This window comes from Pelodiscus sinensis, chromosome 3 (assembly GCF_049634645.1).
Source record: "Pelodiscus sinensis isolate JC-2024 chromosome 3, ASM4963464v1, whole genome shotgun sequence".
Taxonomy (NCBI): domain Eukaryota; kingdom Metazoa; phylum Chordata; order Testudines; family Trionychidae; genus Pelodiscus; species Pelodiscus sinensis.
In genome coordinates, this window is record NC_134713.1 from 147,110,051 (window position 1) to 147,137,158 (window position 27,108).

At 43.2% G+C, this 27,108-nt stretch overlaps 1 protein-coding gene across 2 annotated transcripts in view; it reads left to right on the top strand.

Annotated features, from left to right (window-relative positions):
• Positions 1-27,108, top strand: part of PPP2R5A (protein phosphatase 2 regulatory subunit B'alpha) — a 120,500-nt gene that overhangs the window by 15,069 nt on the left and 78,323 nt on the right. For both annotated transcript variants that reach the window (XM_075925151.1, XM_006135173.2), the window contains exon 2: positions 25,526-25,722. In XM_075925151.1, the coding sequence (XP_075781266.1) occupies positions 25,526-25,722 (197 nt within the window). The remainder of the gene's footprint in view (positions 1-25,525; positions 25,723-27,108) is intronic.

A 27,108-nucleotide genomic window follows, 5' to 3' on the forward strand; every position in this document is an offset into this window, starting at 1 on the left:
TTAAAGGAAGCGGCGATTATTTAAATCGCCGCTTCATTTCCCTTTGCCTATAACCCTCATCTACATGGCTCTGTCGATGGAGCCATGTAGTCTAGACACAGCCTAAAATTCATTAATTCAAGAAGTCTCATTTCTTCACATTAAGATTTGTATGCAGTGGGCAGAAGGGGGAAAGAGGACAGTTTTTCAAAACAGCTCAGGAAAACTGGATATTTCCTTTTTATTAGCAAAATGTGTCTGCTAGATTAGACCTCATAATTCCTCTTCCAAGTGTGTTGAATTTTAAGATGATACACAGTACATCTGGTAATTTAAATAGAATCTTATAAATATAGGCCTTGGAAGGGACCTCACTTACCAAGATCAACCTCTGTGCTTCAACCTCACTAAGTAAATCTAGACCATCCCTGGCAGGTGTTAATCCAAACTGATCTTAAATATCTCTGGTTAATGGGATTCACCAACTTCCTTTGGAAGCATATTCTAGAGCTTAATTATTCTTATACAGTAATTTCAATTCATTTTTCTACTATTTATCCTAAATCTCCTTTGCTGCATCTTAAGCCCATTACTACTTATCTCCTTCCTTCAGTGAAAATAGAGAACAATAGATCACTGTCGTCTTTGTAACAGCCTTTAAAATATTTGAAGACTATTATCTGTCCTCCGTCTTCTCTTCCAAATGTGTCCAGTTTTATAAACTTTTATTCATAAGTCAGGTTTTCTAAACCCCGTTATTTTTCTTGTTCTCCTCCGGACTCTTTCTGGTCTTAAAGCAGGGTGATTAAGATATTTTTTTAATTTAAATAGGTGTTTTTCTCAAAGGATTTCTTTTTTAAAAAAATGCTATCTAAAGATAATTTTAACTAACATACATCATAGCGCAAAAATATCTCATAATCTAATAAGGATTATAAATTCTAATTTTATAGTATGAAAATATATTCATGTAATGTTTTAAGAAAAGTTTTCTAAATGAGTTCCAGAAGTTCATGAATTAGGGACCCAATATTATGGAATTTCATAGGCTTCTGTATAAATTATTTAGGCTAATCTTTCTATCTACCTAGTGGGACTCAGTGCTTAGTCTAGAAGATGCCATCAGAGATGCTTAGTTTTGCAGTTCTCAAACTGTGGATTTGTCTTTTCAGAGATAACATGATTGTTGACAGCAAAAAGTTTTAAAATAAATAACAGACCGCAATCCTGTCAAATTTGTGTACACAATCATTCCCTTCTCTCCAAAAGTGCAGAGTTTCTAAAAGTTCAGTGAATAGAAGATTGTTGAGGGCAGAATAGATTTGGACAAGGAGAAGAAATCTGGTGATAAATATGAGAAGGGAGGGACAGACAGTAAAAACAAGAGTGAAACTATTGGAGCAGCATATTCCAGAAGTTTTGAGGTCTTTCTGAGTGTAGCCTTCATGGATTTGAGCTCTACCCTACCATTCTCTTACTAGAAAGGAAAAACTATAATGGCAGTAGGCCATAAAAGAGAACCAGTCTGGGAATATTTTAATGAAATTCCTCTACCTTTGGGTAAGACAAACATGCGTGCAAAAACCAAACAGTGCAGGAAAGAAATGCAAGGCCCGGTTGCCCAAATGAAAAAACATCATGGGAAGGGACACTTCTCAGGAGGAAGCTGCATTGAAGATCAAGAAAGGAACATGTCTGAATATGCAGAATCTTCAGGTTGGTAAACATTTTTTTTATTTCATACTTCTTTCTTAAGGACTACCTGTATTCTTTCTGGACTATTCTTGAATTCTCCTGTTTGAGCAAAAAGTATAATTGTTGCTCTATGGTACTATCATTTTTGATGCAGTTGTGACAAAAGGTTAATAGCTGAAATAGGCAAATAATCCTTTTTACGATTTCGCCTTTAAAATAGTACAGTGTGTCAGTGAATGTACTACATAAATGATCAGTATGGTAATAACTGCATTAACTCTTTTTGTTTGAGGAGAATCCATTCTCAACATACAGGGTTCTGAAGACTATCCACCTTCAGGATCACCATCATTTTCTATAATTTCAGAATTATCTGCCATGCCAATGATAGTTTGTCACATTGTGTATATCACACAGCCACAATATATCATCCGTAGCAAAAAGAGAAAAAAAATCTCCTTCATCCAGAAACTATGGATAAGTTAGTGATAAGAACTATCAGTTTACAAGAAGTGGTGGTTATTGGAAAAAATTGCCCAGTTTATGTATGCAATAAACTTTTTTCTGTATGACTGAGAACTCATACTTCATTAACGTGGTTCAGTCATTAAAACAAGGATACAGTACACCCAACAGAGCAGATGTCACAGACCAATTGCTGGATAAAACACATGAAAGAGAAATTGAGCAGTTTGCAAAAAGTCTAGAGGGTAATATTGTTAACCTGAGTCTTGATGAGTGGAGCAATGTCCATAATGAACCTATTGCATGTGCTTGATATATCAAAAAAATGCATACAGAGCCTAATAATTACAAGAAGTAGCAGTAAAAGCTATAACAAACTGTGGGAGGAAAAATCAAATGTCTAATATGCAGCTTGGTCACAGACAATGCTGCAAATGTATCAAAGAGGAGAAGAAATGTAGAAGTGTGAGAAGAGCGTCCCAAGCAAATAGCATACAATTGCAGTGCTCATTTGATGCATCTTCTAGTGAAAGACTTCAGTGTTCTCGAAATAAAGGCTAATGTTTAAAAATCTGAGGGGTGGTGTGTTTTTTTTTTTTTTTTTTTTTTGTTAGGATATGTCTACACTACAATGTTAATTCGAACTAACTTAGCTTGGTGGGGGCGGGCGCCGGCCCTGGGCGTGCAAGTGTCCCCGCCCCCTGGCGCCCGGCGGGCGAACGGCCACGCCCCCTGGCGCCCGACAACCTCAAAAAGTTGGGGACCACTGTTGTAGATTAACTACTTTAAAAAAAAGTCTAATGTTGAGATTACAGTATTTTGCAATAACTACTTTGCAGCAGCTGCTCTGGAGAGTGGGAGGAACCAAGCTAACTATGCCATAAGGTGTACGATGGAACTCCGTAGTGGACTGTTTTCAGTACTATATCAAGAATTGGCCTAATCTGATGACAGTTTGTGAACAAAATCATGAAAAAATAGATGGCACTGTCACAGCCAAAGTTCTCAACTTTGGGTTTAAGAGAAATATTGAATACATGCTAAATACCCTGAAGCCTACTTCTGTAGCCTTGCACAAAATGCAGGAAAATATCTTTTTTTTTTATTGTTGATGCCATTGAAATCAAGGAAGGAAGTGAGTGAGAGCTTAAAAAGAGAAATATGCAATGACAGTTAAATTACAAGCATTTAAAAAAGAATTGGACAAGCACCATCTCCAGCTAATTTTCTTGCAAATATTCTCAGTAACTTGGTACCAGGATCAAACCTTATCTGCTAAAGAAGAGTTGGCTATGATATGGACATCTAGCAGTCATCCTTCCAGAGCTAAGGGTGATCCATTGAAGAAATATGTTTGCTGATGATGTGATGGTCTTTAAAACCCTTAAGCACTCGGATACAGAGACTCTTGAAGTAATCTCATTTTTTATCAGCAATAGCTTCTTCTGCCGGTGTAGAAAATATTTTCTTCCTTTGATCTAATTTATTCCAAATTGAGAAATTGTTTGGGACCTTAAGCGAGAGAGCTTGTTTTTGTTTTCTAGATTCTGAACAAACAGGAAAATGAAGGTGAAGATGAATGAGTTAGCTACAGAAGCCAGTATTTCAAGTTTCTCATGTTGACCTGGCTAACAGTTGGTTTTAATTTTTTTAAATTCATTTACCTATTGTAATTAAAAACAATTTTAACAAAAACCTGATTTTAAGAAACTTGAATGTTCAACCAACTTCAAAAATTCATATGCTTGTTTTGTTAAAATCTTATGTTTCTTCGTTGAGTAGTGTCCCCGATGGTGCTGAACTCGAGGTGCTGGGCTCTTCCCGGTGCAGCAAACTGGAGAATCTTCATCAGCAGTAGCCCTGCCGGACCACCCATGCACTCCTGCTGTCTTGCGCCGTTACAGCTGAGCGCGGTCCAGCTTGTCAGTTTCCTTTCAACTGTCCGCGGCTGCAGACGAAGTTAGGAAGTGCTCCCTCTCCAGCCTGAGAAGAAAGGGAGTTTACTTTAGAGAATTTAGTTTTGTCACTTGACAGTTCATTAGTGTTAGTATAGCTCTTAATAGTTACAATTCTAGTTGTTTAAAAAAATCTTTCCATCCTATTTCTATGTTTTATTGTTCAGTAGCGCCCCCCCCAAAAAAAAACCCCAAAAGAAAGGACTATTGATTATAACAATTAGGAGAAGAGGACCATGCCTGGTTTCAAGAAATGTTCATAGTGCCAGGATGCCATGCCTGCATCCGATGGACACTCACAGTGCATCAGATGTCTAGGGGACGGGCACATCCTGTTGAAGTGCTCCCACTGCATGAAACGGACAGTGCGCGCAGGCGCGATAGTGAAATGAGACAGGATGATTTTATTTAATAAAGCCCCCCAGACTCCTGATGTGAGTGAGCCATCCTCCGCTGCCTCGGGGACTCATAAAGCTCGTTCACTCACTAAGGAGCCTCTCCACAAGCCAGCTAGACCCTTGGAAAGAGTGAGTGTGGGGGACAGATCAGGCACCCCTGGTACATTGCTGAGGCACCCTGCTGAGAAGATGGGCAAGGGCCGCAGTGCTTCGGCGCCGAGCCTTGTCCGCCTCAAAGACCCAATACCAGTTCCTTACAAAGGGCCGTGGGCGGAGTCGGCACTGGCAACACCTCCAATGGCCACCCTGAAGCTGGCAATGGCGGCCCCGGCTTATGTGGCGCATGTGCAGATGACTGCAGCCTTGCCAGCACCTACAGCTACGGTGCCAGCGGCTTTAATCATGCTCTTCACAGTGCTGCAAGCTCCGATGCTGCTGGCAGGCATCGGCACCACGCAGCTCTCTGCACTGGCACAGCCTCCTCTGGCACCTATACAGCTGTCAGCTCCTGAGCCACCCCTGATTTACCCACATAGCAGCTGTTCAATTAAGGCTGCTTCGTTACCGGCCAGTCCACTATAAATGGCACCTTTTTCCCCTCTCAATTGTTTGGTGCCGACCAAGGCACAACATAAATCAGGATGTGTTCGGTCATCTTCTCTCATCCCAGAATGAGCTGTTTTCTCCTGAACAAAGAGGCTAAGCGCCTAGACATTTTAGGCAGAAAAGTGTACTCTTCCACCACCTCAGCTCTCCGAATGTGTAATTATGTGGCTTCTCTCATGAATCGCAATTTTGACTAATTCAAGATTAGTTCCTTTTCTAGAACATTTACCGGACTCTAAGCGTCAAATTTTAAAAGCAATAATACAGAAGAGCTACACAACAGCTTGAACGGTGTTGCAGGTTGCACTTGACACAGCCGACACAGTGGCTAGAGCCACAGCTACTGCTGTAGTCATGCGTCTTGCATCTTGGTTGCATCAAGCCGCTGCCCCAAAAGATCTATTAAACAAGGTAGAAGACTTACCTTTTGATTGCCAGTCACTGTTTGCTCAATCCACCGATCAGGTGTTCCACTCCAGCAAAGACTCTCACATGACATTGAGAACACTGGGGATGTACATGCCTCTGTATAAGCACAAGAGATATATGCCCTATAACAGAGGCCTTTCTCTTACGTGTCATTCTGTGCCAGACCATATGAGCAGCAGAGGCCAAGACAGCACCAACAAAAACGACAGCAACCTAACAAAGCGCCTGGCCACTAGCAGGGGCGGCAGCAAGTTTGACGTGTTGGTCAAGGGACTGCGCATTACCCCTTTGATGGAGGCTCTACACAATCTGCAAGCTTTATTCTATTATCGGTTGAGACCTTATCAACACTTGGGCTCTAATTTCTACCGACTGTTGGGTCAATGACATAGTCGCTTCAGGATATGCCATTCCTTTCAACTCAATTCCTCCCCCCTCCCCATCACTTTTCAGGGACCCCTCTCACGAGACTCTTCTACAGCAAGAGGTTTCTCGTCTACTTACCATAAGGGCAGTGGAGAGGGTACCCATTCTGTTCTGAGGGAAAGGTTTTTATTCTCGGTATTTTCTCACCCAGAAGAAGTGAGGTGGTTGGCAACCTATCCTGGACCTATGTCGGCTCAACCGTCGCCTGTGGAAACAAATTCGAGATGATTACGTTGGCCTCTATCATCCCAGCTCTCAACAAAGGGGATTGGTTCACGTCCCTCGACCTGCAGGATGCCTATTTTCATATAACCATTCATCCTGCCCATAGGCGATTCCTTCGTTTTGTAGTGGGCACAGAACATTACCAATATTGGGTGTTTATCCTTCGGTCTTTCAGCAGTGCCACTAGTGTTTTCCAAGACCCTGGCAGTGGTGGCTGCTTATCTTCGACGTCTCGATATCATGATATTCCCGTATCTTGACGACTGCTTATTAAAGGCCCCTACCTTTGACAAGGCTACACGGGCTGTTGCCACTACCATGATAGTGTTTAAGGCTTTGGGGCTCATAATCAACTTCGAGAAGTCATCCTTGATGCCAAGTCACGACCTGGAATTCATCAGCACGAGGCTCGATGCACTGACTGCAAGGATATACTTACCCACAAGGAGATTCAAATTGATCTGGGATTTGGTTCAGACTGTGTCAACCGGTCCCAAATCCCGCATACTTACCTGCCTACAGCTGCTCAGGCATATGGCTGCCACCACATATGTGGTGTCACATGCAAGACTTCACCTGCGCAGCCGACAGCACTGGCTATTCACTGTTTACACACCAGGTGTACACGGCATAAACAGAACAGTCTCTATTCCCAAGCATGTCAGGACTTGCGACCGCTGCCGTACCGAAAGAGTTGCAATCTAAGGTCGAGGATCTTCCATTCGACAGAATCAAGCTGTTTGCGGAGAAGACGGACGAAGTGCTCCACACGGGTAAAGATTCCCGGGCTACCTTACGTACCCTCGGGATGTATGTTCCAACTTTCCTTCGTAAGCGCTATTTCCCATTCCAAAGACGTTACGATTACCAGTTTCGCAAACAACAAAACCGTCCATATGATCAGAACCGGTCCAAGCAGAGGACACAGCGCAGATGCCCTCAGACATCTAGGGCGAATAACGCAGTAGCACCCAAGCAGCAAGTTTGACTTTCAGGTCGAGGGCACGCCGGACATTCCGGTATCAGTCAGAGACACCACTCCCATTTTCAAACATCGGTTGCGACCCTACTACCATCAGTGGGTGGCCATATCATCGGACAGATGGGTGTTGGAAGTGATAAAATCCGGACTCACCATTCCATTCACATCCCTTCCTCCCCCTCCCCCTCTTACCCCATCCCTTTTCAGGAACCCTTCTCACGCGACCCTCCTAAAACAGGAGGCCTATTGCCTGTTGGAAATCGGAGCGATAGAAAGGGTCCCAGACTGCTTCGGGGAAAAGGATTTTATTCAAGGTACTTCCTGACTCAAAAGAAAACAGGGGGTTGGAGACGCATACTCGATCTAAGGGAGTTAAACCGTTATCTGTGAAAGCAGCGGTTCAAGATCGTGACTCTGACTACGATAATCCCTTCTCTCGACACCGACGACTGGTTCGTGGCCCTCGACCTCCAAGATGCCTACTTTCATGTGGCCATACATCCGGCGCACAGACGTTTCCTGCGACTTGTTATAAACAGCGAGTACTTTCAATATTGTGTCCTTCCGTTCGGGCTGGCTTCGGCTCCAAGAGTGTTTTTTCCAAGACCCTTGCCGTTGTCGCCGCCCATCTTCGTCGTCTCGGAGTCATCATATTTCCTTATCTGGACGACTGTCTCATAAAGGGAAGGATGGCACAGGAGACGACTCGGATGCTTTCAACAGTCAGAGAGACTTTCAACTCACTCGGGCTGATAGTAAACGAACAAAAGTCCACGTTAATTCCAACACGAAACACAAAGTTCATAGGAGCGGTTCTCGACTCCTGTACGGCGAGAGCATATCTGCCCATGGACAGATTCCAGGCAATAAAAGACCTGGTCAGTCTTCTCCAAAGAACCACAACAATCTTAGTACATACTTGTCTGCGATTGCTCGGCCACATGGCGGCGGCCACCTTTGTTGTCCCGCACGCACATCTCCATTTAAGAAATTTACAGCACTGGCTGTCAATGGTGTATGTCCCCATGAGACACGACATACGCAAGTTGGTTACTCCTCCATCCCACGTGCACAGGTCCCTCCGATGGTGGACGAACCCATTAAATATTCTCACGGGAGTACCGTTTCATCAACCTCTGCCATCGGTTCAATTAACATCAGACGCTTCACTCATCGGAGTGGGGAGCGCATCCAGGGATGATGGTCTCACACCGAGAGATGCCTTCACATCAACCAGCTAGAGTTGCAAGCGATCTTTCTAGCATGCAAACACTTCCTCCCCGGTCTGAGGGGCAAAACAGTCAGGGTGTTGACAGACAACGTAGCAGCGATGTATTATATAAACAGGCAGGGAGGGGCAAGATCACGCTCCCTACGTGCCGAAGCGGTACGGTACTAGAATTGGTGCATACAGAACAACATAATCATAACAGCATCGTACTTACCTGGCATAGCCAATGTCCTTGCCGATTCCCTCAGCAGACGCTTCCCCACGGACCACGAGTGGGAGGTGAGGCTGGACGTACTTCAGAGGATCTTCTGCAGATGGGGAACGCCCCGGTAGACCTCTTTGCGACGTCTGTCAACAAAAAGTGCTGCCTTTTTTGCTCCAGAGAGGGGATCGGCAAAGGATCTCTCGGCGATGCACTCCTGACCAATTGGAAAAAGTCGCTACTGTACTCTTTTCCACCAACGGTCCTCATTCCCAGAGTAATAGAGAAAATCAGGACGGAGAGAGCGACAGTAATTTTAATAGCACCAGCTTGGCCGAGGCAAGCATGGTACCCGTTCTTACACAAGATGTCACTTCGACCGCCATGGCCTCTGCCCTTGTATCAAGATCTCCTCTCTCAAGACCGGAGGTCTCTCCTTCACCCCAAACTAGAAACATTGCACTTGACAGCGTGGCTCCTGACTGGCTCACACTAGATGAAAAGCTTTGTTCACATCAGGTCAGGTCCATATTGATACATAGCAGAAAGACATCTACACGAAATACTTACCTGGCTAAATGGCACAGATACTCCTGCTGGTGCCTCCAGAATAACGTTCAACCGTTGACTTCTCCTCCACACCAAATTCTCGATTACATTCTTCATCTGCGAAATGCAAAGCTTTCTCTGGCATCCCTCAGAGTTCACCTGGCAGCCATCAGTGCCTTCCATTACCCAATACAGGGTTATTCGGTGTTCTCTCACCCGATGTTGAAACGATTCCTGAAAGGTCTGACCAATATGAGCCCACCTCGAAGGCTGCCTCCCCCATCGTGGAACCTCGACCTGGTACTCGATACAATTATGCATCCCCCATTCGAGCCTCTTGCATCTGTACCTTTACAGATGTTAACCATGAAGACCGTCTTCTTGCTCGCAGTTACATCAGCTCGTAGAGTTAGCGAGTTAGGGGCGATAATGGCAACCCCTCCCTTTACTTCTTTCTCGAAGGACTTGGTAACGTTACGATTACACCCAGCATTCATACCCAAAGTATCTTCATCATTTCATATCAATGAACCGATCAGCCTTCCTTCCTTTTACCCTAAGCCACGCGCCTCAACGAGGGAGGCCCTGCTACATACGCTGGACGTTAGGCGGGCTCTTTCCTTTTATATAGACAGAACCTGCCAGTGGAGATGAACAGATAGACTTCTAATATTGACAGCGAACCGATCTAAGGGTGCTGCACTCTCCACTCAGCGCATTGCCAAGCTTATCACCTTGTGCATTATCACATGCCATTCCATTCGGGATAGACCCTTGTCTTCTCAGCCGTGAGAGCACTCAACTAGAGCAGTGGCGACATCTACCGCCTTTGCCAGAGGAGTTCCTTTAGCTGATATTTGCAGGGCAGCCACTTGGGCTTCCAGCTCTACATTTATGAGGCATTACGCTATAGTGCAGAAGTGGGAGGCGGACCATTCAGTGGCTTCTGCAGTCCTTTCAACAGTAAAACCTAAGTAACCCGGAGCGCTCTTAGTTCCAACTACTGCTATATAGTCACCTGGAGTGGAGCACCCACGGGGCCACTCGAAGAAGAAGGGGAAGTTACTCACCTTGTGTAGTAACAATGGTTCTTTGAGATGTGCCCCGTGGGTGCTCCACGTCCCGCCCTCCTCCCCGCTCCAGGTTGTTTTCTTTCTTTCTCTTCCAGAGACCGAGCGGTGAGAGGAACTGGCGGGGGGGCCGAGCTGCCCTCGTTAGAAAGGGTGCGAACGACCAGCGGTGCAGGGAGCATGCACGGCCCGGCCCAGTATGGCTATGAAATCTACCAATCAGTGGCGCCGGGATGGACCCGACACCTGGAGTGGAGCACCCACAGGGCACATCTCGAAGAACCATTGTTACTACACAAGGTGAGTGACTTCCCCTTTCCCTGTGATGCCTTATGCCCTTCCAGGATATGGGGGTCAGTCAAATGTCTGTAAACCAGGAAAGTACCAGGGAATTCCCTCTTCCCCCTCTGCTTGCAACTATAACTAGTCTCTTTTAGTGATGCTCCAAAATACCCATAACACACACAGCTAATTTTAGTATTACAGGAAAAGTGTAACACCTTCCCTTTGCTGTGGCAAAATTTACGTTTAGGTCAGGCTCAGGAAACAGGAACTGTCCACACTTGATCATACTCTGAGCCTCTTCCACATAAACCATTGCAGACTTTGGGCTTGCCTCTAATATAGCCAGGATTGATGCTGCAGCAATTGTTCCACCAGGAGTCAGTTTAACAGTTTTAGAGAAGACCTGCTTAATCAACCACTGATTGCTTGGTCATCAACTCTGACACTCATCATGTTCAGGTAAAGTAAGGGGAATTGACAGGAGAGGTTCTCCCATTGACCCAGTGCAGTGTGTACCCTCCGGTAAGTAGATCTAAGCTACATCAACTTGAGTTCCACAACTAACAAATCAAATTTGCATAGCTTAGATTGACTTTTCTCCCAAAAGTAAACCTGCCTTACTAAATGTAATCACTCCTTCATCAGACTGCTGCTAATTCCATGACAAAAATACAGTCGTGTAACACTACTGAGAAACCTATAGAACTCGGTGCTAAAATTATGCATACTTGATTCCTCAAGGAACATGATTTTAGTTATAAGCTGTGGACACATCAGTTGGAAGTAACAGAGGAGGAGAAGGACCTTGGAATTCTGGTTGATTATAGGATGACTATGAGCCGCCATTGTGACATGGCCATGAAAAAGGCTAATACGGTCTTGGGATGTATTAGGTGACGTATTTCTAGTAGGGATCAGGAGGTGTTAGTGCCATTATACAAGGCATTGGTGAGACCCCATTTGGAATACTGTGTGCAGTTCTGGTCTCCCTTGTTTAAGAAGGTTGAATTCAAACTGAAACAGGTACAAAGAAGGGCCACTAGGATGATCCGAGGAATGGAAAACGTGTCTTATGAAAGGAGACTCGAGCTTGGCTTGTTTACCTTAACCAAAAGAAGGCTGAGGGGGGACATGATTGCACTCTTTAAATATATTAGAGGGATAAATACCAGGGAGGGAGAGGAATTATTTAAGCTTAATGCCAATGTGGACACAAGAACAAATGGATATAAGATGGCTAATAGGAAGTTTAGACTTGAGATTAGATGAAGGTTTCTAATCATTAGTGGAGTGAGGTTCTGGAACGGCCTTCCAAGGGAAGTAGTGGGGGCAAAAGATCTATCTGGCTTCAAGATTAAACTAGATGGGTTTATGAAGGGGATGGTTTGATGAGATAACATGATCTTGGTAACTAATTGACCATTCATTATCAATGGTAAATAGGTCAATGGATGGATGATAGGAGTTACTATAGAGAACTTTCTGGGTATCTGGCTGGTGAGTCCTGCCCACATGCTCAGGGTTTAGCTGATCGCTATTTTGGGGTCAGGAAGGAATTTTCCTCCAGGGTAGATTAGATTGGCAGAGGCCCTGGAGGTTTTTCGCCTTCCTCTGTAGCATGGGGTACAGATCACAGCTGGAGGATTCTCTGCATCTTGGGGTCTTCAAAGTATTTGAAGGCTTCAATATCTGAGATATAGGTGAGAGGATTATTCTAGGAGGGGGTGGGCGAGTTTCTGTGGCCTGCACTGTGCAGAGGGTCAGACTAGATGATCATAATGGTCCCTTCTGACCTTAAAGTCTATGAGTCTATGATTAGGGCTGTGCCAAATTCACAGTCAATGTTACAATCATAGGTAGGGCTCTACCAAATGCACAGCCATGCAAAACTTATCATAGGCCATGAAATCTGGTGTCCTCTCATGAAATCTGGGTTTTGTGCACTTTTACCATCTACCATACATATTTTGGTGGGAGACCAGCATTTCTCAAATCGGGAAATTAGCTTATTTTAGGTGAGTCATGGTATTGCCACCCTTACTTCTGTGCTGCTGTCAGAGCTGTGTTGCTGGAGAGATCCTGTCTAATATCTGTTTTGTGGGCATCGATCCTTTGGCAATGTGTCTGAGATGTTTGTCCAATGTACATAGCAGACGGATACTTTCGGCACATGATAGCATAAATTATATTTCTGCATGCGCAGGAATATGTGTTCTTGATCTTATAACTCACTTGGTTAGGTCCAATAATGGTATCAGCAGAGTGAATATGTGGACAAAACTGGCAACGGGGTTTGTTGCAAGGGAAGGTACCAGGGTTGGTATTAGTGTGGTATGTCCTGTGGTTGTTGGTAAGAATCATCTTGATGTTAGGTCAAAACAGATGTTAGACAGGATCACAAAGAAAAAACAGTTTCTTGCCATTTCAACCAGAAAGGACATTGTCTCAATGACTTGATTACCTGCATCCTCTTCAAAGGCCTTTTAAGACTACACTTGAAAGAGAATCCTCTGAATTGTTATTCAACACTTTACATCTAAGTTTGAATAAAGACTCTAATTATCTTACCCATTACAAAGATAGCTTTCCCAATTATCACCTCTAATATCATTAGCTCACAGACATTTACCTCCTCCCCCCAACCCCCTTCTGTTCTGAAATTTGATTTGTCCTTTTCATATGTGTTCATTTTTTTTAATTGTATCCTTTGGTATATATGGTTGTGACAGTTTTCTTCCACTATTTGATGTGAGGAAGTGGGTCTGGCCCATGAAAGCTCATCACCTAATAAACCATCTTGTTAGTCTTTAAAGTGCTACATAGTCTTGTTTTTTGTTTCAACTACACCAGACTAACACGGCTACATTTCTATCAAGATTCATCAACTGTGATACATTGCTATAGTACTCATGTCCCACGCTAGTCTCTTTTTGACCCTCAAGAAATGAGTTCTTGAATGAAACTGTACCTCAAGAATTTAATAAGTACACTAAGTGTATGTCTACACTATAGATTTTTGTTGGAAAAACTGCCATTTTTCTGACAAAACCTGAATAACATCCACACTGCAATTGCATTCTTTTGAAAGTGAATCGAAAGAATAGAGGCGTTTTCTGGCATTGGTAATCCTCTTTCTCCGTGGAAGAAGCCTTTTTCTGAAAGAGCTGTTTTGGAAGTAGGCATGTGTGGACTGGGAAGAGGAAGTTTTCGCAAGAAGAGGAAAGAAGAAAAAGTACTGGTGCCCTAGTGACCATTCCGCCCATAGTAATCACAGCTTACATGCGAGAGAGTTTTCATTCAGTGTGAACGCTATCTGTCGAAAAAGCAGATCACTTTGTCGATGCAGTTTCGCGGTGTGGACACTCTTTTGGAAGAAGTTTTTTTCAGAAGATCTCTTCCGGAAAAGCTTCTTCCGAAAGAAGCCTGCAATCGAAACATAGCCTAAATGTTCATTGTTCAAAATAGTGATACAATTGTACCTACACTGCGGGGTTGCTGGTTTTTACTATAATGGCATTGTTAAAGCTGCAAAAAGTATATTAACCAGGTCTTAAACACAGTTAAGATCACTGTCTAACTCATGGCTAGGCAATAATTTTTGATGAGGGGGGGCACTCCAAGATTTTAGAAAGTGGTCAATGGCCACACTCTTCCATGGTATCAGTGTAGAAGGTGCAGTGTCTGGGATGGAGGTTGGGTGCAGAAGGGAGCTTAGAGTAAAGGACTGGGGTGCTGAAGGGAGTCTTAGTGAAGGAGGTGGTTGTGACCTGGGTACTGGACTGGTGGTACAGGATGGGGTACATGGATTTGAGTTGCGACCTAGAGCAGGAGCAAATTGTGGCCTGGTGCAGGGGTTTGGGTTGTGACCTAAGGCAGGAAGGGGTTGTGACCTGGGCCAGGAGACTGGGGTTCAGAGTCTGGGAGAGGGATATGGATTCAGGAGAGTAGCAAAGAGTCTGGGTTATGTGGGTGGGAGGTTAGAGAGCTGGGGTGCCAATGGCAGCTTCTGGGTGGGAGACACTTATCTGGGTGACTCCCAGCCAGCAGCCCAGCACATTTCTCAGGCAGCCTGTCTGCCCTGCTCTGCCCTATCCTATCTTGTCCCTCTCCATCCCACCCTTTCCCCGCACAGGCTATGTGAATACCTATGAACCTGAGGGAAGGGGAAAATAGTGCTTTGCACGCTGCCTGGCCTTCTAACAGGCAGCTCCCATTGGCCAGAAACTAGTCAATCTGCCCACCATCCCTGGGCTCACAGCTGTGAAAGAGAAATGGCCTGGTAGCCACTTTTGACAGGTAGTGGGCCAGGGCGGGAGGGGGGAGCAACAGGGGGCCAGATCCAGCTTGTGGGCCGTATTTTGCCCAGCCGTGGTCTAACCAGTGACTCCTGAAATTCCATTTTGGTGATTACAGTGGTGTCTTTCAAGACCAGGATAAATGTGCCCTTCTTCCAAATGGGAAATATTGTGCATAAAGGCCTTGTTATGGAACAGGTAGCATGCTAACTTGGTAGAACTAGCTTCACAAGAGCATCTTTCTTACTATGATAGCAGTTTAAAAGCATTCTACCAGTAAGGAAGGTTTTTAATAATATTTTTCACTCTGTGTTTAAGATATATATAAAGGAAAACATTCCCACTGGTTTTAATGTCATCATTGTATAAGATTTATGGGAATGTTGACCAGCGTGATATGGGGAAAAATTTCTCTTGAGAACCTGAGAGGTACATTAGATTACCTGTATACAGTCCTCACCACTTCTCTAGAAATTTCAAACTCTGACAAGTGCTTGGTTATTAGTTTGAGAGCTAAGCATGTTGGTGAGGGGTTTTTTCAAGGTTTTCTTAAATATTTTAAGGAAAATTATGAAATAACTGTTTTTGATTTGTCAAAGTTGCTTCTGAAGTTGTTTTTTATTCACTTTAACAATTAGTCTTCACAATTCAACCACTGAAACTGCGCAGATGTCTTGATTTGCTTTTTTGTTACTAATTACATTACAGTTTGAGAGTTTAAAACACAATTTCTTCATTGATAAGTTTAAATGACTAAACTGTTTTACAGTTACAGTTCTAAGTGCTTTCTAAACTATTTTGTAAAAGTCTGGTTAGGTTTTGGATACTACAATTTAAAATAGATTTCAGATTCCCATTTGAGGACTGCTATCATTTTAGGGGCAATGCCAAGAAAAGCTGTGTTTCCTTTCCTAATTCAGCCTATTTGGATTGCATCCTCAGCATATCACTGTGGTGTGGTAGTGCTGTGCTGCTATGATGTGACACTTGCTCAAACAACCCATTGTAGAATAATAGAGAAGATCCCAATTACGTACTTTTTTTAAACTTAGCTACTTACTTAACTTACTACTTAGCTCAGTGTAACAATAAAATATTAAGAGTTACTCTCTACTTTTGATCATTTGGCTTTATCATCTTTGATCTTGACAGAGTCTGACAGAAAGATTTAACTCCCAAGAAGGGACCCAGGATTTTAGGGTAAAATGCCAGTGTTTCCTTCCCCTTTTTTCAGTACCCAGAGGGAGGACTAAACTGACCTTCAAGATATTGTTTCTGGATATTGCTAGTAGTTCCCCAGCAACCAAATCTTTTTGTATCTGCATCTAGCTAATATGTGTCTGGTAAATTGTTCTCAGATCAGGTATAAAAGTTTTCTATAAATAGAAACATTCTATTGGGAGATATTGGAGATCATGAAAATCATAAGAGTGAGCAGATTTTGTGCTATTCTAGAACTAAAAATAAATGTTCTACTTATTAAGATGTGACTTAATTAAATTCAGATTTTCATTTTGCTTGCAGATAAATTTAACAATGACTTGGACATTGAAAAATTAGGTTTAATATTTTGCAATTTCATAATAGAAATAATAAACTTTAGCTTTGACTTCCATTTTAATCCATTTGCTATTAAAAACTCATTCTAATTACTTCTCTCTCATAAGTGCTTTTTATTCTGAAAACTCTGAGACTTCACACTGAATGATAGTTCTGTTTGAATTGTGACCGTCAGTAAAGATGTAAGCATTTTTTTTCCCTGTGGCACACAGTGTGTTCAATATGTTAAATCTTCCTTCAAGCACGCTGGGTGGCTTACACTGTACTTCTTAGTTAGTATAGCTTTATGGATCTACTGTTAACTGAAGCTAACGGTTGACTACTCCATTACTTCTATGGCAGGGAAAACATTTAATTACCTGCCTGAAAACATATTTAAACAGAAGTTCTGAACAAATAATACAAAATTGTAGGCCTGATTTGGTAAATCTTCTTCTGGAAAGTAAAGGCTTAAAAAACTCAATAAGAATTTTTTTTAAATTAGTTATTTCCCCGATATGAAGTCAGGTGAAAAGTTTGTACAGTGAATAAATGTGAAATATTTTAATAGTGAGTTAAATAATGGAGTAGGGATGTAAGTGACTAGTGATGCAGCTAGTCCAGGGGTGGACAATAATTGGCTTGGGGACGGGGGAATGTCACAGCCTCCATGGGCCAGATCAACCGGCTTGGCATGCTGTATCCAGCCCACAGAGGCCCTTTTGCCCACCCCTGGACTAGTCGCTTCCCCCCTCTTGCTGCCTCTATCAGAGAGAGGCAGCAAAGGGGTGAGCAAGGAGCCAGGGCTGGGAGGAGCAGGCTTGTAAAAGCTTTTTCTCCCTAGCACTGTCTCCACAGGGGAGGTAGAGGCATAGCAGCAGATGGCTTAAGCAGGGACTGAAGCAGTCTCTGCTCATTCTGGTAGTGCTGCGATTCTGCTTTTGAAATGTACAAGAGCCCCACTGGGTCTCATATTTCAAAAGCCCAGGAACCGCAGAGAGCATGGGGCTTCTGCTGGGCTCTTGTTACCGTTCAAAGGCAGAGGTGCCCTTACAGACTATCAAATAGTTGATGGAAATCCCATCAACTATTCGATTAGTTAATCGAAATTTAACATCTCTGTAATGGAGCTCATCTGTGTAGTCAGTATTTAGGAAGCTCACATCACTTGTGTCATGGTATTATACAAAATGTATGTGAAGATAAATAGATATTTATAAGCTACTACCAAAATAAGTTGACATTAAGAATATAGTGCAGCCATGTGGTTGTTTTTCTTTCTTTTTTTTTTAAACACATAACAAAACCCACCTTTTTGCTCTACTGCTTCTTCAAGGAGTGTCCCTGTCAGTGCTCCACCTTAGGGGTGTGTCTAAACTACATGGCTCCGTTGACGGAGCCATGTAGATTAGGCTGATCAGCAGAGGGAAATGAAGCCGCGATTTAAATAATTGCGGCTTCATTTAAATTTAAATGGCTGCCGCGCTCTGCCGACCAGCTGATGATCAGCTGTTTGCCGGCAGATCGGGGCAGTCTGGACGCGCTGCGTCGACGAGGAAGCCTTTGTCGACCAGCGCAGGAATGCCTCGTGAAACCAGGTTTACCTGTGCTGGTTGACAAAGGCTTCCTTGTCGACCGCAGCGCGTCCAGACTGCCCCAATCTGCCGACAAACAACTGGTCGGCAGAGCGTGGCAGCCATTTAAATTTAAATGAAGCAGCGATTATTTGAAGCGCGGCTTCATTTTCCTCTGCCGATCAGACTAATCTATGTGGCTACATCGACCCAGCCATGTAGTTTAGACACACCCTAGGTCTTGCAGCGCTGTTGCATACAGTGAACCCTCGTTTATCGCGGTAGATAGGTTCCAAACCCGACCGCGATAGCTGAAAATCCGCGAAGTAGGGACACCATATTTACGTACTGTAAATAGAAACCGATAGGTCCCCCCACCCCCTACAAAGTTTCCCCTGTGATTAGCCTATACTGTATTGTAATTCCATATCATTCTTTAATGCTGCACAAAAGCCATCTGTAATGACGAATGATATGAAAGTATAAAGACAATAGGCAAGCACGATATGAAACGGATATAAAAAAAGTCCGCGAAGTCGTGAATCCGCGATGGTCGAACCGCGAAGTAGCGAGGGCTCACTGTATCTGGATGGAGATTTTCAGTAGCAGTGCCCTCTGGTGTGCCTCGCGTGCCACCACTCCCCATATGCAGCAACCACCCCTTTAGTTCCTTCTCTATCGCCATCGGCATCGGTCGGAACTACAGTTGCTCACCTTTTTCGCTTATTAGTTTTGATAGTTTAATTAGTAGTTAATCAGTTTAGAGTTTAGATTTCTTTCCTAATAAGAGGTGTTTTGGGGGGAAACCCCCACAAAAAAACGAATTTCTGTTACTCTGAATTTTTTCTAACAGTTTTACTATCCTGGGAATGTCTGGCTCCCCAGGTTTCAAACACTGCCTCTACTGCAGGCTGTCTATTCCCAACTTCGACGGTCATTCCAAGTGTGTACACTGCCTGGGCCACGTGCATATCACAGCACAGTACGAGCATTGCAAATAACTTACAGCTCGCACAAGAAAGGCATGAAAGCTCCAATTGAAACTTCTCTTGCTAGAGAAGCCTCGGACCCGGAGCACTCATTCTCTCTTCTCTTCCCCCCCCCCCCCCCCCCCCCCCACCCCCAAGCGTAACCTCTGGCCATGTCTGAAACATCCACACGGGCCAGCATCTCCACCAGGGACTCATCCTATGACCAGATCCAGGAAGAGGTCCCATTCCTTCAGCAAGGATGACTCTCCCTGCAAAACCATATATTCTATAGTGTAGCTATATTCCCCTAGCTCGACAATGGCCTTATCGGAATACCCACCCGCCAGGAGGCCCTCGAAGCAGTCTCTCAGGCCATGTCCTTATTTCAGATGTTAGGATTCCAAATCAACTTAGCCAAATGCAAGCTCCAACCAGCCCAAACTATAGAGTTTATAGGCACCTATATTGACTGCGTCTAGGCAACAGCCTCTCTTCTGCACCACTGTTTCCAAACAATTAAACACTGTTGATGTGTTGCAGACAAGCCCACAAGAACTTGTCTATAGCTTCTGGGCCATATGGCAGCAGCCACATCAGTGGTGTCTCATGACAGATTACGTGAGAGACCAATGCAGCAATGACTCAGAATGGTGTACAGGCCCCATTACACCAGCATCAACAAGCCGCTCTCACTCCCAAACAGGATAAAGCGCTCACTGGATTGGTGGGCAGACCAAAAAAAGTATGCACTGGGGTACCCTTCTGTATAGCTCCCCCGACAATTGCGATCACAACAAACACCTCCCTCCTGGGATGGGGAGCACACTAGAGCCCCCTCTCAGTCCAGGGACAATGGCAGGCTCATGAGTGCTCCCTCAACATCAATGTGTTGGAGCTCACAGTAGTGCAGTACGTATGCCAGATGCAACGGATACAGAGCAACACAATACAGATTTTTACGGACAATCAAGCCACAATGTACTACTTATATAGGCAAGGAGGAGCCAGATTCTTCTGCCTGTGCAAAGAGGTGACGCGCCTATGGTCATGGTGTATAAACCACAATGTCCACATACAAGCTGCTTATCTACTGGGCAAAGACAATATTATGGTGGACACCCTCAGCAGGCAGTTCACTTCCAACCATGAATGGGAATTGGACAACGGCATACTCCACGTGATTTTCTCACACTGGGGATTCCCACAGACTGATTTGTTTGCAACCTTTGCGAACAAAAAGTGTCTATAGTACTGTTCTTGTGCGGGCATTAGTCTACTCTCTCTGTGGGACACCTTTACAATATCTTGGAATGCACCCCTCCTCTGTGCCTTCCTGCCAACCCTGCTCCTCCACCAGATGGTCAACAAATTAAGAGTAGGGACATCATCAGTAATGTTCATCACTCCAGCTTGGCCCCTTCAGACATGGTATACTTACCTACTTCACATGTCTCTAAGGCTTCCATTGCACCTTCGAATAGTCCCTTGTCTCCTGACTCAGCAACAGGGGAGCGTTGCCACCCATCTCCCCACATTCTTTGTCTTAGAGTGTGGCTCCTCGCTGCCTTTCCTCAATAGAAGCAACATTCACATATCTGGTTAGACAGATCCTAATAAGTAGTTGCAGGGTCTCAACAAGAAAGTCTTACCTGTACAAGTGGCGTAGATTCTCTTCCTAGGCGAACCTGAGCTTGGCAGATCCACTCATGATTCCTCTGGCCGACATACTAGAGTATCTCTTGCATCTAAAACATACAGGCCTCTCCTTCAGCTCACTAAAGGTTAACCTCACGGCTATAGCTGCGTTCATCATCCCGTTGAGGACAAATTGGTCTTCGCCCATCCCACAACTAAATGATTCTTAAAGGGCCTCCAGAACACTTTTCCACTCTTAGAGCACCAGTCCCAGCATGGGCCCTAACCTTGTACTACGAGCTCTAACCCATGTCCATGTGTTCAATGATACGACTTTCATTGAAAGACGCAACACTAGTCGCACTTACCTCAGCTAGAAGAGTAAGTGAAATTGGGGCGCTCAGGGCTGACCCACTCTTCACCATTTTTCATAAGGACAGGGTGGTCCTCCAACCACTTCCAAAGTTCTTATTTAAAGCCCTTATCTCCTGGCATTGCAACAAACCGCTCGTGCTACAGATCTTCTGTCCAAAGCCGCATCCGAAGAAGCTAAATGGCACACTCTCAATGTATGCCGTGTGTGGGCCTTTTCCTAGAAAGGACAAAGGCAATTCGTAAAACAAACAGACTTTTCATCTCCATCACTAAAAAGTCATTGGGCATACAAATCTCTACACAGAGACTTTCCAAGTGGATCGTAGACTCTATTCGCCTGGCTTACATCAGTTTTAACCAACAGCCTCCACTTCAGTTGCAAGCTCATTCCATATGGGCCATGGCAACCTCTGTGGCTTACCTTAGCAGCATTAATCTGACGGACATTTGCAGGGCCACAACATGGTCTTCTGTACACACTTTTGCCAGACATTATGCCCTGGACACTTACTCAAACTGGGACACAGAACTTGGACTAACATTCCTTACCAAAGTTCAACATGATTATTAACTGAAGCACCCGCCGCCTCACAGGAGTACTGCTATACAGTCACTTAAGGTGGAGCACCCACAGAGACACTCCTTGAAGAAGAAAGGAAAGTAACACGAATAATAATAATAAAATAATAAAGTAATAAAATAGGTGGGGAAGATGGTTCAAAAAAGTAGAAAGGAAAGTTACTCACTTGTGCCATAATGGAGGTTCTTCAAGATGGTTGTCCCCTGTGGGTGCTCCACCACCTGCCCTTCCTCCCCTCTGCTTTGGAGTTGTTCTTGTCCTTCCGGGGAAGAGAAGGAACTGAAGAGATGGTTGCCGTGCATGCGTGGTAGTGGTAGTGGTACTGTGTGTGCCGTCTGCCACGCATGCATGGCATACCAGAGGGCAATACTACTGAAAATCTCTGATCAGGTGTGCAACAGCATTGACCTACAGTGGAGCACCAACAGGGACAACCCCTAGTGCCGGCACGGGGTTCGCACTAGCCGGCTTTTAAAAATGGCGGCGCCGGCTTTATGCTAATGAAGCCCGGGAAATTCAAATCCCGGGCTTCATTAGCAAGTTTGGTATGCATACATTACCCCCCTAGTTCGAACTAGGGGGGTAGTGTAGACATACCCCTATAGACAACCACCTAACCTCAAGATGATTCTTACCAACAACCACAGGACATACCACACTAATACCAACCCTGGTACCGTCCCTTGCAACAAACCCCGTTGCCAGCTTTGTCCACATATTCACTCTGCTGATACCATTATTGGACCTAACCAAGTGAGTTATAAGATCAAGAACACACATTTCTGCGCATGCAGAAATATAATTTATGCTATGTACATTGGACAAACGTCTCAGACACTTCGCCAAAGGATCAATGCCCACAAAACAGATATTAGACAAGATCACAAAGAAAAAAACAGTTTCTTGCCATTTCAACCAGAAAGGACATTGTCTCAATGACTTGATTACCTGCACCCTGCTTCAAAGGTCTTTTAAGACTACACTTGAAAGAGAATCCTCTGAACTGTCATTCATGCTTAAATTCGACACTTTACGCCTAAGTTTGAACAAAGACTTTAATTATCTTACCCATTACAAAGATAGCTTCCCCAAGTATCGCCTCTAAGATCATTAGCTCACAGACATTTACCTCCCCCCCCCCCCATCTCCCTTCTGTTCTGAAATTTGATTTGTCCTTTTCACGTGTTCATTTTTATAATTGTATCCTTTGGTATATATGGTTGTGACACTTTACTTCCACGGTCTGGCCCATGAAAGCTCATCACCTAATAAACCATCTTGTTAGTCTTTAAAGTGCTACATAGTCCTGTTTTTTGTTTCAGCTACACCAGACTGACACAGCTATATTTCTATCACAAGACTATTCTGGTTACTACTGAGCAAGATGGACAAGAAATATCTCGCAGAATGGGTAGATTTGTCATAGAAACATGCTGAAGGCTTTTTGGTTTTAGAAGAGTGACCAGAGGCTTGCCACTCACATAAAGATATACCACCAGTGCTCTTGTTTCTCTTTTAAGGAAAACTCTGCTAGGGTTGCTTTCTCCATTCACTATGAAAGGTGGTGTGATAATTCACTTGTACTTCTGGTATCAAAGTCTTCGTCAAGGTCATGGGACATGTGTCTTTGAGTGATTCCTTTTTCTCCTTTGGAGGGCAGAGTCCCATCGTGATGGGATCAGAATGTTGCTTTGGACATTTAGAATGCTTCATTCCACATCAGTGCATAAATGCAATTAATTCCAAATAAGGTACCGTACAATAGGTATGGTATTGCCAGTCAGGTTTCCCAACTCCTGACATTTTGAAAGGTGTCTATAATTACAGTGTAGTCCCTGTTGCCAAGCTCAGATAGGATTTTGAGTCCAGGATTTTGAGTCCAGAATTAAAGGCTTCTGAATCATGGGTGACAGTGCCTGACAAAATAACTGAGGGCTTTGTCTTAATATTAAGTGCTTTACATGCAAGGTAATTTTCAAGGTGAAAGTGACGTTAGGGATCAGTTTTTATTTTATAGGGATAGTGCTGTGCACTTGTCCACAATTTCCCTGGCCAAAATGATTCATTTAATTTTCCATTTTTTTTCTTCATGTTCCTCACAAGAAGGGCGGGGGGATTTCTCCAGTAAGAATCCTCCTGTGAATTCTATTTTGAGCAAAAAACAGAGTTCAAAAGGACAGTTGGGCAGGTATTCTTTTCCCTGTTTAAAAAAAAAACTATTTTATGGAAATGCGATCTCTGGTAGAGGACATGTTGTATGGTGTGTTTGTGTTATATAGATGTCTTGTGTCCGGTATAGTTGGGTCTAGGTCTGGAAGTCCGTGTTAATTCTAAACAGGAGAGCTCCAATAGCTTATTATAGGAAGATTTCAATCAGCCGTATTATCCCTGCTAAATACATTTTCAATCATTATTTATATCTGTAGCAAGGAATCCCACATCTGTTTCTGAAAAATGTCAAACTTGAATTTTTTCATCTTTAGAGGTTGTCTTTTCAGGATGATGACTCCTGCACTGTGCTAGAGTTGGGAGGGGGGGGGGGAGTTATTTGCATTCTTGTACGTTAGTGGATTTAACTATTTTCACGTTTTCTGCAGTTATTTTGTATTTTCCAGATATTGCTTCTTTTAAAGGGTGATTTTTTCAATGTACTCATTTTTCAGTGTATTTATTTGCTGTACAAACTTATCTGTATGTAATTAGAGTTTGAAATAATTTAATTATCTTATAAAAAAAAAACCCTATGGAAATGCTTTAGGGCTTCTGAGATACCTAATACTGGTGTATGCTCACAAGGACAAAGCCTTTCACCTGGCCTAAACGGAGAAGCCAAAAACCTTAAGAGCAAAGGGAGTAAGCCAAAAACCTTAAGAGCAAAGGGAGTTTCTCTTCAGTGAAGCAGAGTTACCAAGGTAGTTTTTCCTTCTCTTGACTTGATTCTGTTTTATGATATGGCATGACCAGTATGGAAGCTCTACCATACACGGCTATGTTGATGAGATAATCAAAGTAGTGTAGGATAACTACAGGTGCTTTCCATTTTTAAACACTCTCTGTAAGTATGCATGTGTGCCCAGAGAAAGAAATGGGGACGAAAATTCTACAGCAAGGCACATAGTATTTTATTGACTGACAGAGGAGGGGACTCTTGCACATGGGTGTTACCAGAATACAAACAAAAATTAGTGAGAAAAGGATTTTTCCCCCTCTGTAGAATTCAGTTACGTGGTGTGAAATTTAATGGATTTATCATTTAACCAGAAAAACTATGCTTGCTTTTGTTGTGACTTGGTATGCAAAAGTCAGAGGTCACAGTGTTGTGAGCAAAAAAATTGTATTTACCAGTAAGTTTTCTTCTTTGGCTTAGTAACTAACTAATACTCAAACTATTAAAATGACTCTGCTAGAGATTTGAATTGTAGCATTATAATGGAAGAATTTTGCTCTGTAGCAGGCTGGAAGGGTGTACAAAGACTGATGCTTTATAAAAATACTGTCCTAGTCATGACAAACATAGTCTCAAATTGTCCAAACTGGAGAATTTAAATAGTAAAATAAATTAACTAATTACATCTCTCTAGTCTAAGATGTGAAAATTCAGGATAAAATATTTTCTGTGAAATACTGGTGTCAGTTATCTGGGGCATTCATCCTATGAGGGTAAGAGTTTTACATATATGTATCTGCCCTTCAGATTTTTACATTTTTAAATAGATAATGTAATAAAGAATTAGTGGATGGAATGCAACAAATCACATGACTGAGTTAGTTCTGTGAGGAAGGAGGCTTAATACTTTTATTTTTATAAAATACATTAATTTTTTTAAAAGTGTAATTCCTCTATTAATTATGTTTGATATATTTCCTACTTAAAATCTCTTACCCATTGTAGATATCAAAACCTTGGTTAAATTTCATATTAGTATCACAGACAATTTTGGTTTTAGATATTGATCTTTCTTGCTTGCCACCTTCAATTAGTATTCCTTATTAATACTGAGGTCGGTTATGGTTGATATGATACGAAATTTAGAAATCAATGCTTTCTTTTGCTTCCAGATGCCACCTCAAATGAACAGCAAGACCTCTTTTGTCAGAAGTTGCAACAGTGTTGTATACTATTTGACTTCATGGACTCTGTTTCAGACTTGAAGAGCAAAGAAATTAAGAGAGCCACATTGAATGAACTGGTTGAATATGTTTCAACAACTCGTGGTGTGATTGTTGAGTCAGCTTATGCTGACATAGTGAAAATGGTAAGTAAAACTGGAGTTGAACAATATTTATTTGATATTTAAAACTAAACACAATTTCTTAGCTTCTGTCTGAATTTATATTTTTAGAGTAGTTGTAGAGCATAGCCTGAAAATTAGTGTAGTTCATTAGTGATCAACTCTCACAGCCTAAAGAAAGCTTCATAGAATTTGTCAAATATGAAAAATTGCTTTATTGGAGTAAATAGTGCATATACTGCACAGTAAATGCAGTATAGCTACATTTTTAGACTTGACATATAAAGACTGTTACCTTCTGGACAAGCTTCAGAAGAAAATCCCCCAAGGTTCAGGAAATGAGAAGATTTTGAGTTGTTCTGTTAGTGTTTCATGACTTGAGAATTGAATAGATGTATGGACGCTTAAGAATGAGTCCTAGGTCTAAAACTTTGGGAGAGATTTTCATCGAGGTTAGAATCAATAGAAAGGAACTGGTCCTACTAAAGTAAATGCACTGTAACTACTTTAAATCATGGAGGTGTAACTACATGGTTTAGACGTAAACCAATGTGTATTGCAGTGATCTTTCTACCAATTTCTGTGGCTATAGAACAAACAGATTTACCATTGTTATTCACATTAACAACTCTGTGTTTACATTAGGTGTTCTGCTCTTATGTAAAGAGTGTTGTTTGTTTCAAAGTAATCTCTGTTTCTCTCACTTTTTGATTTTTGACATATACTTTAAAAAGGTTTTCTTGCGGGACAACAGAGTGACAGAGGGTCTTACTCTGGCATGGAGGAGGAAAAGCAGAGGAGGGTGAGGGAGGCACGGCATGTGAAGGAGGGGGAGAGAGGTATCCTGGAAAAACTCCGCTGCGTCCAAGGAATGGGTTTGCTCTTCTACTTTTTTTTTTTTTGTGGAGGAGCAAAAGTGCTCTTTCTTGGAGCCCCTGTATACCTTGTTCTGTGAGGGATAAGGGCTCTGCCAAAAGAGGAGGCTTTTCTGCCATTTGGCCCCGTCTAGATGGGACCAAATGGCGGAAAAGCCTATTCCAGAAAAGCGATTGGAAAAAGCAATGCAAATTGCGGCACACAATTTGCATAGCTTTTTCCAACAAAGGACTGTAGTGTAGGCCTAGCCTGGCAGGGGAAGGAGGAGGGGGAACGGCTACAGGCCCTCTCCCTCTGGTCATGAGGTGGGAGGCCACATGGCTCCAGCCCCATGCCAGTGAGGGGCAAGGCCGTGGAGCTCCCATTTGCTCCCTTCCTCTGGACCACCGTCAATGTCCTGCATGCCTGCCTCCCCTCACCCACGCTGAGCCCCTGAGAGGTGCTGTACCTCCCGCGCACGCCAGCCCCAATCAGGGACGGAGCTGCAAGCCATACAGTCTCCCCTATGCTCTGACCAGCCCCGCTGAGGGTTGG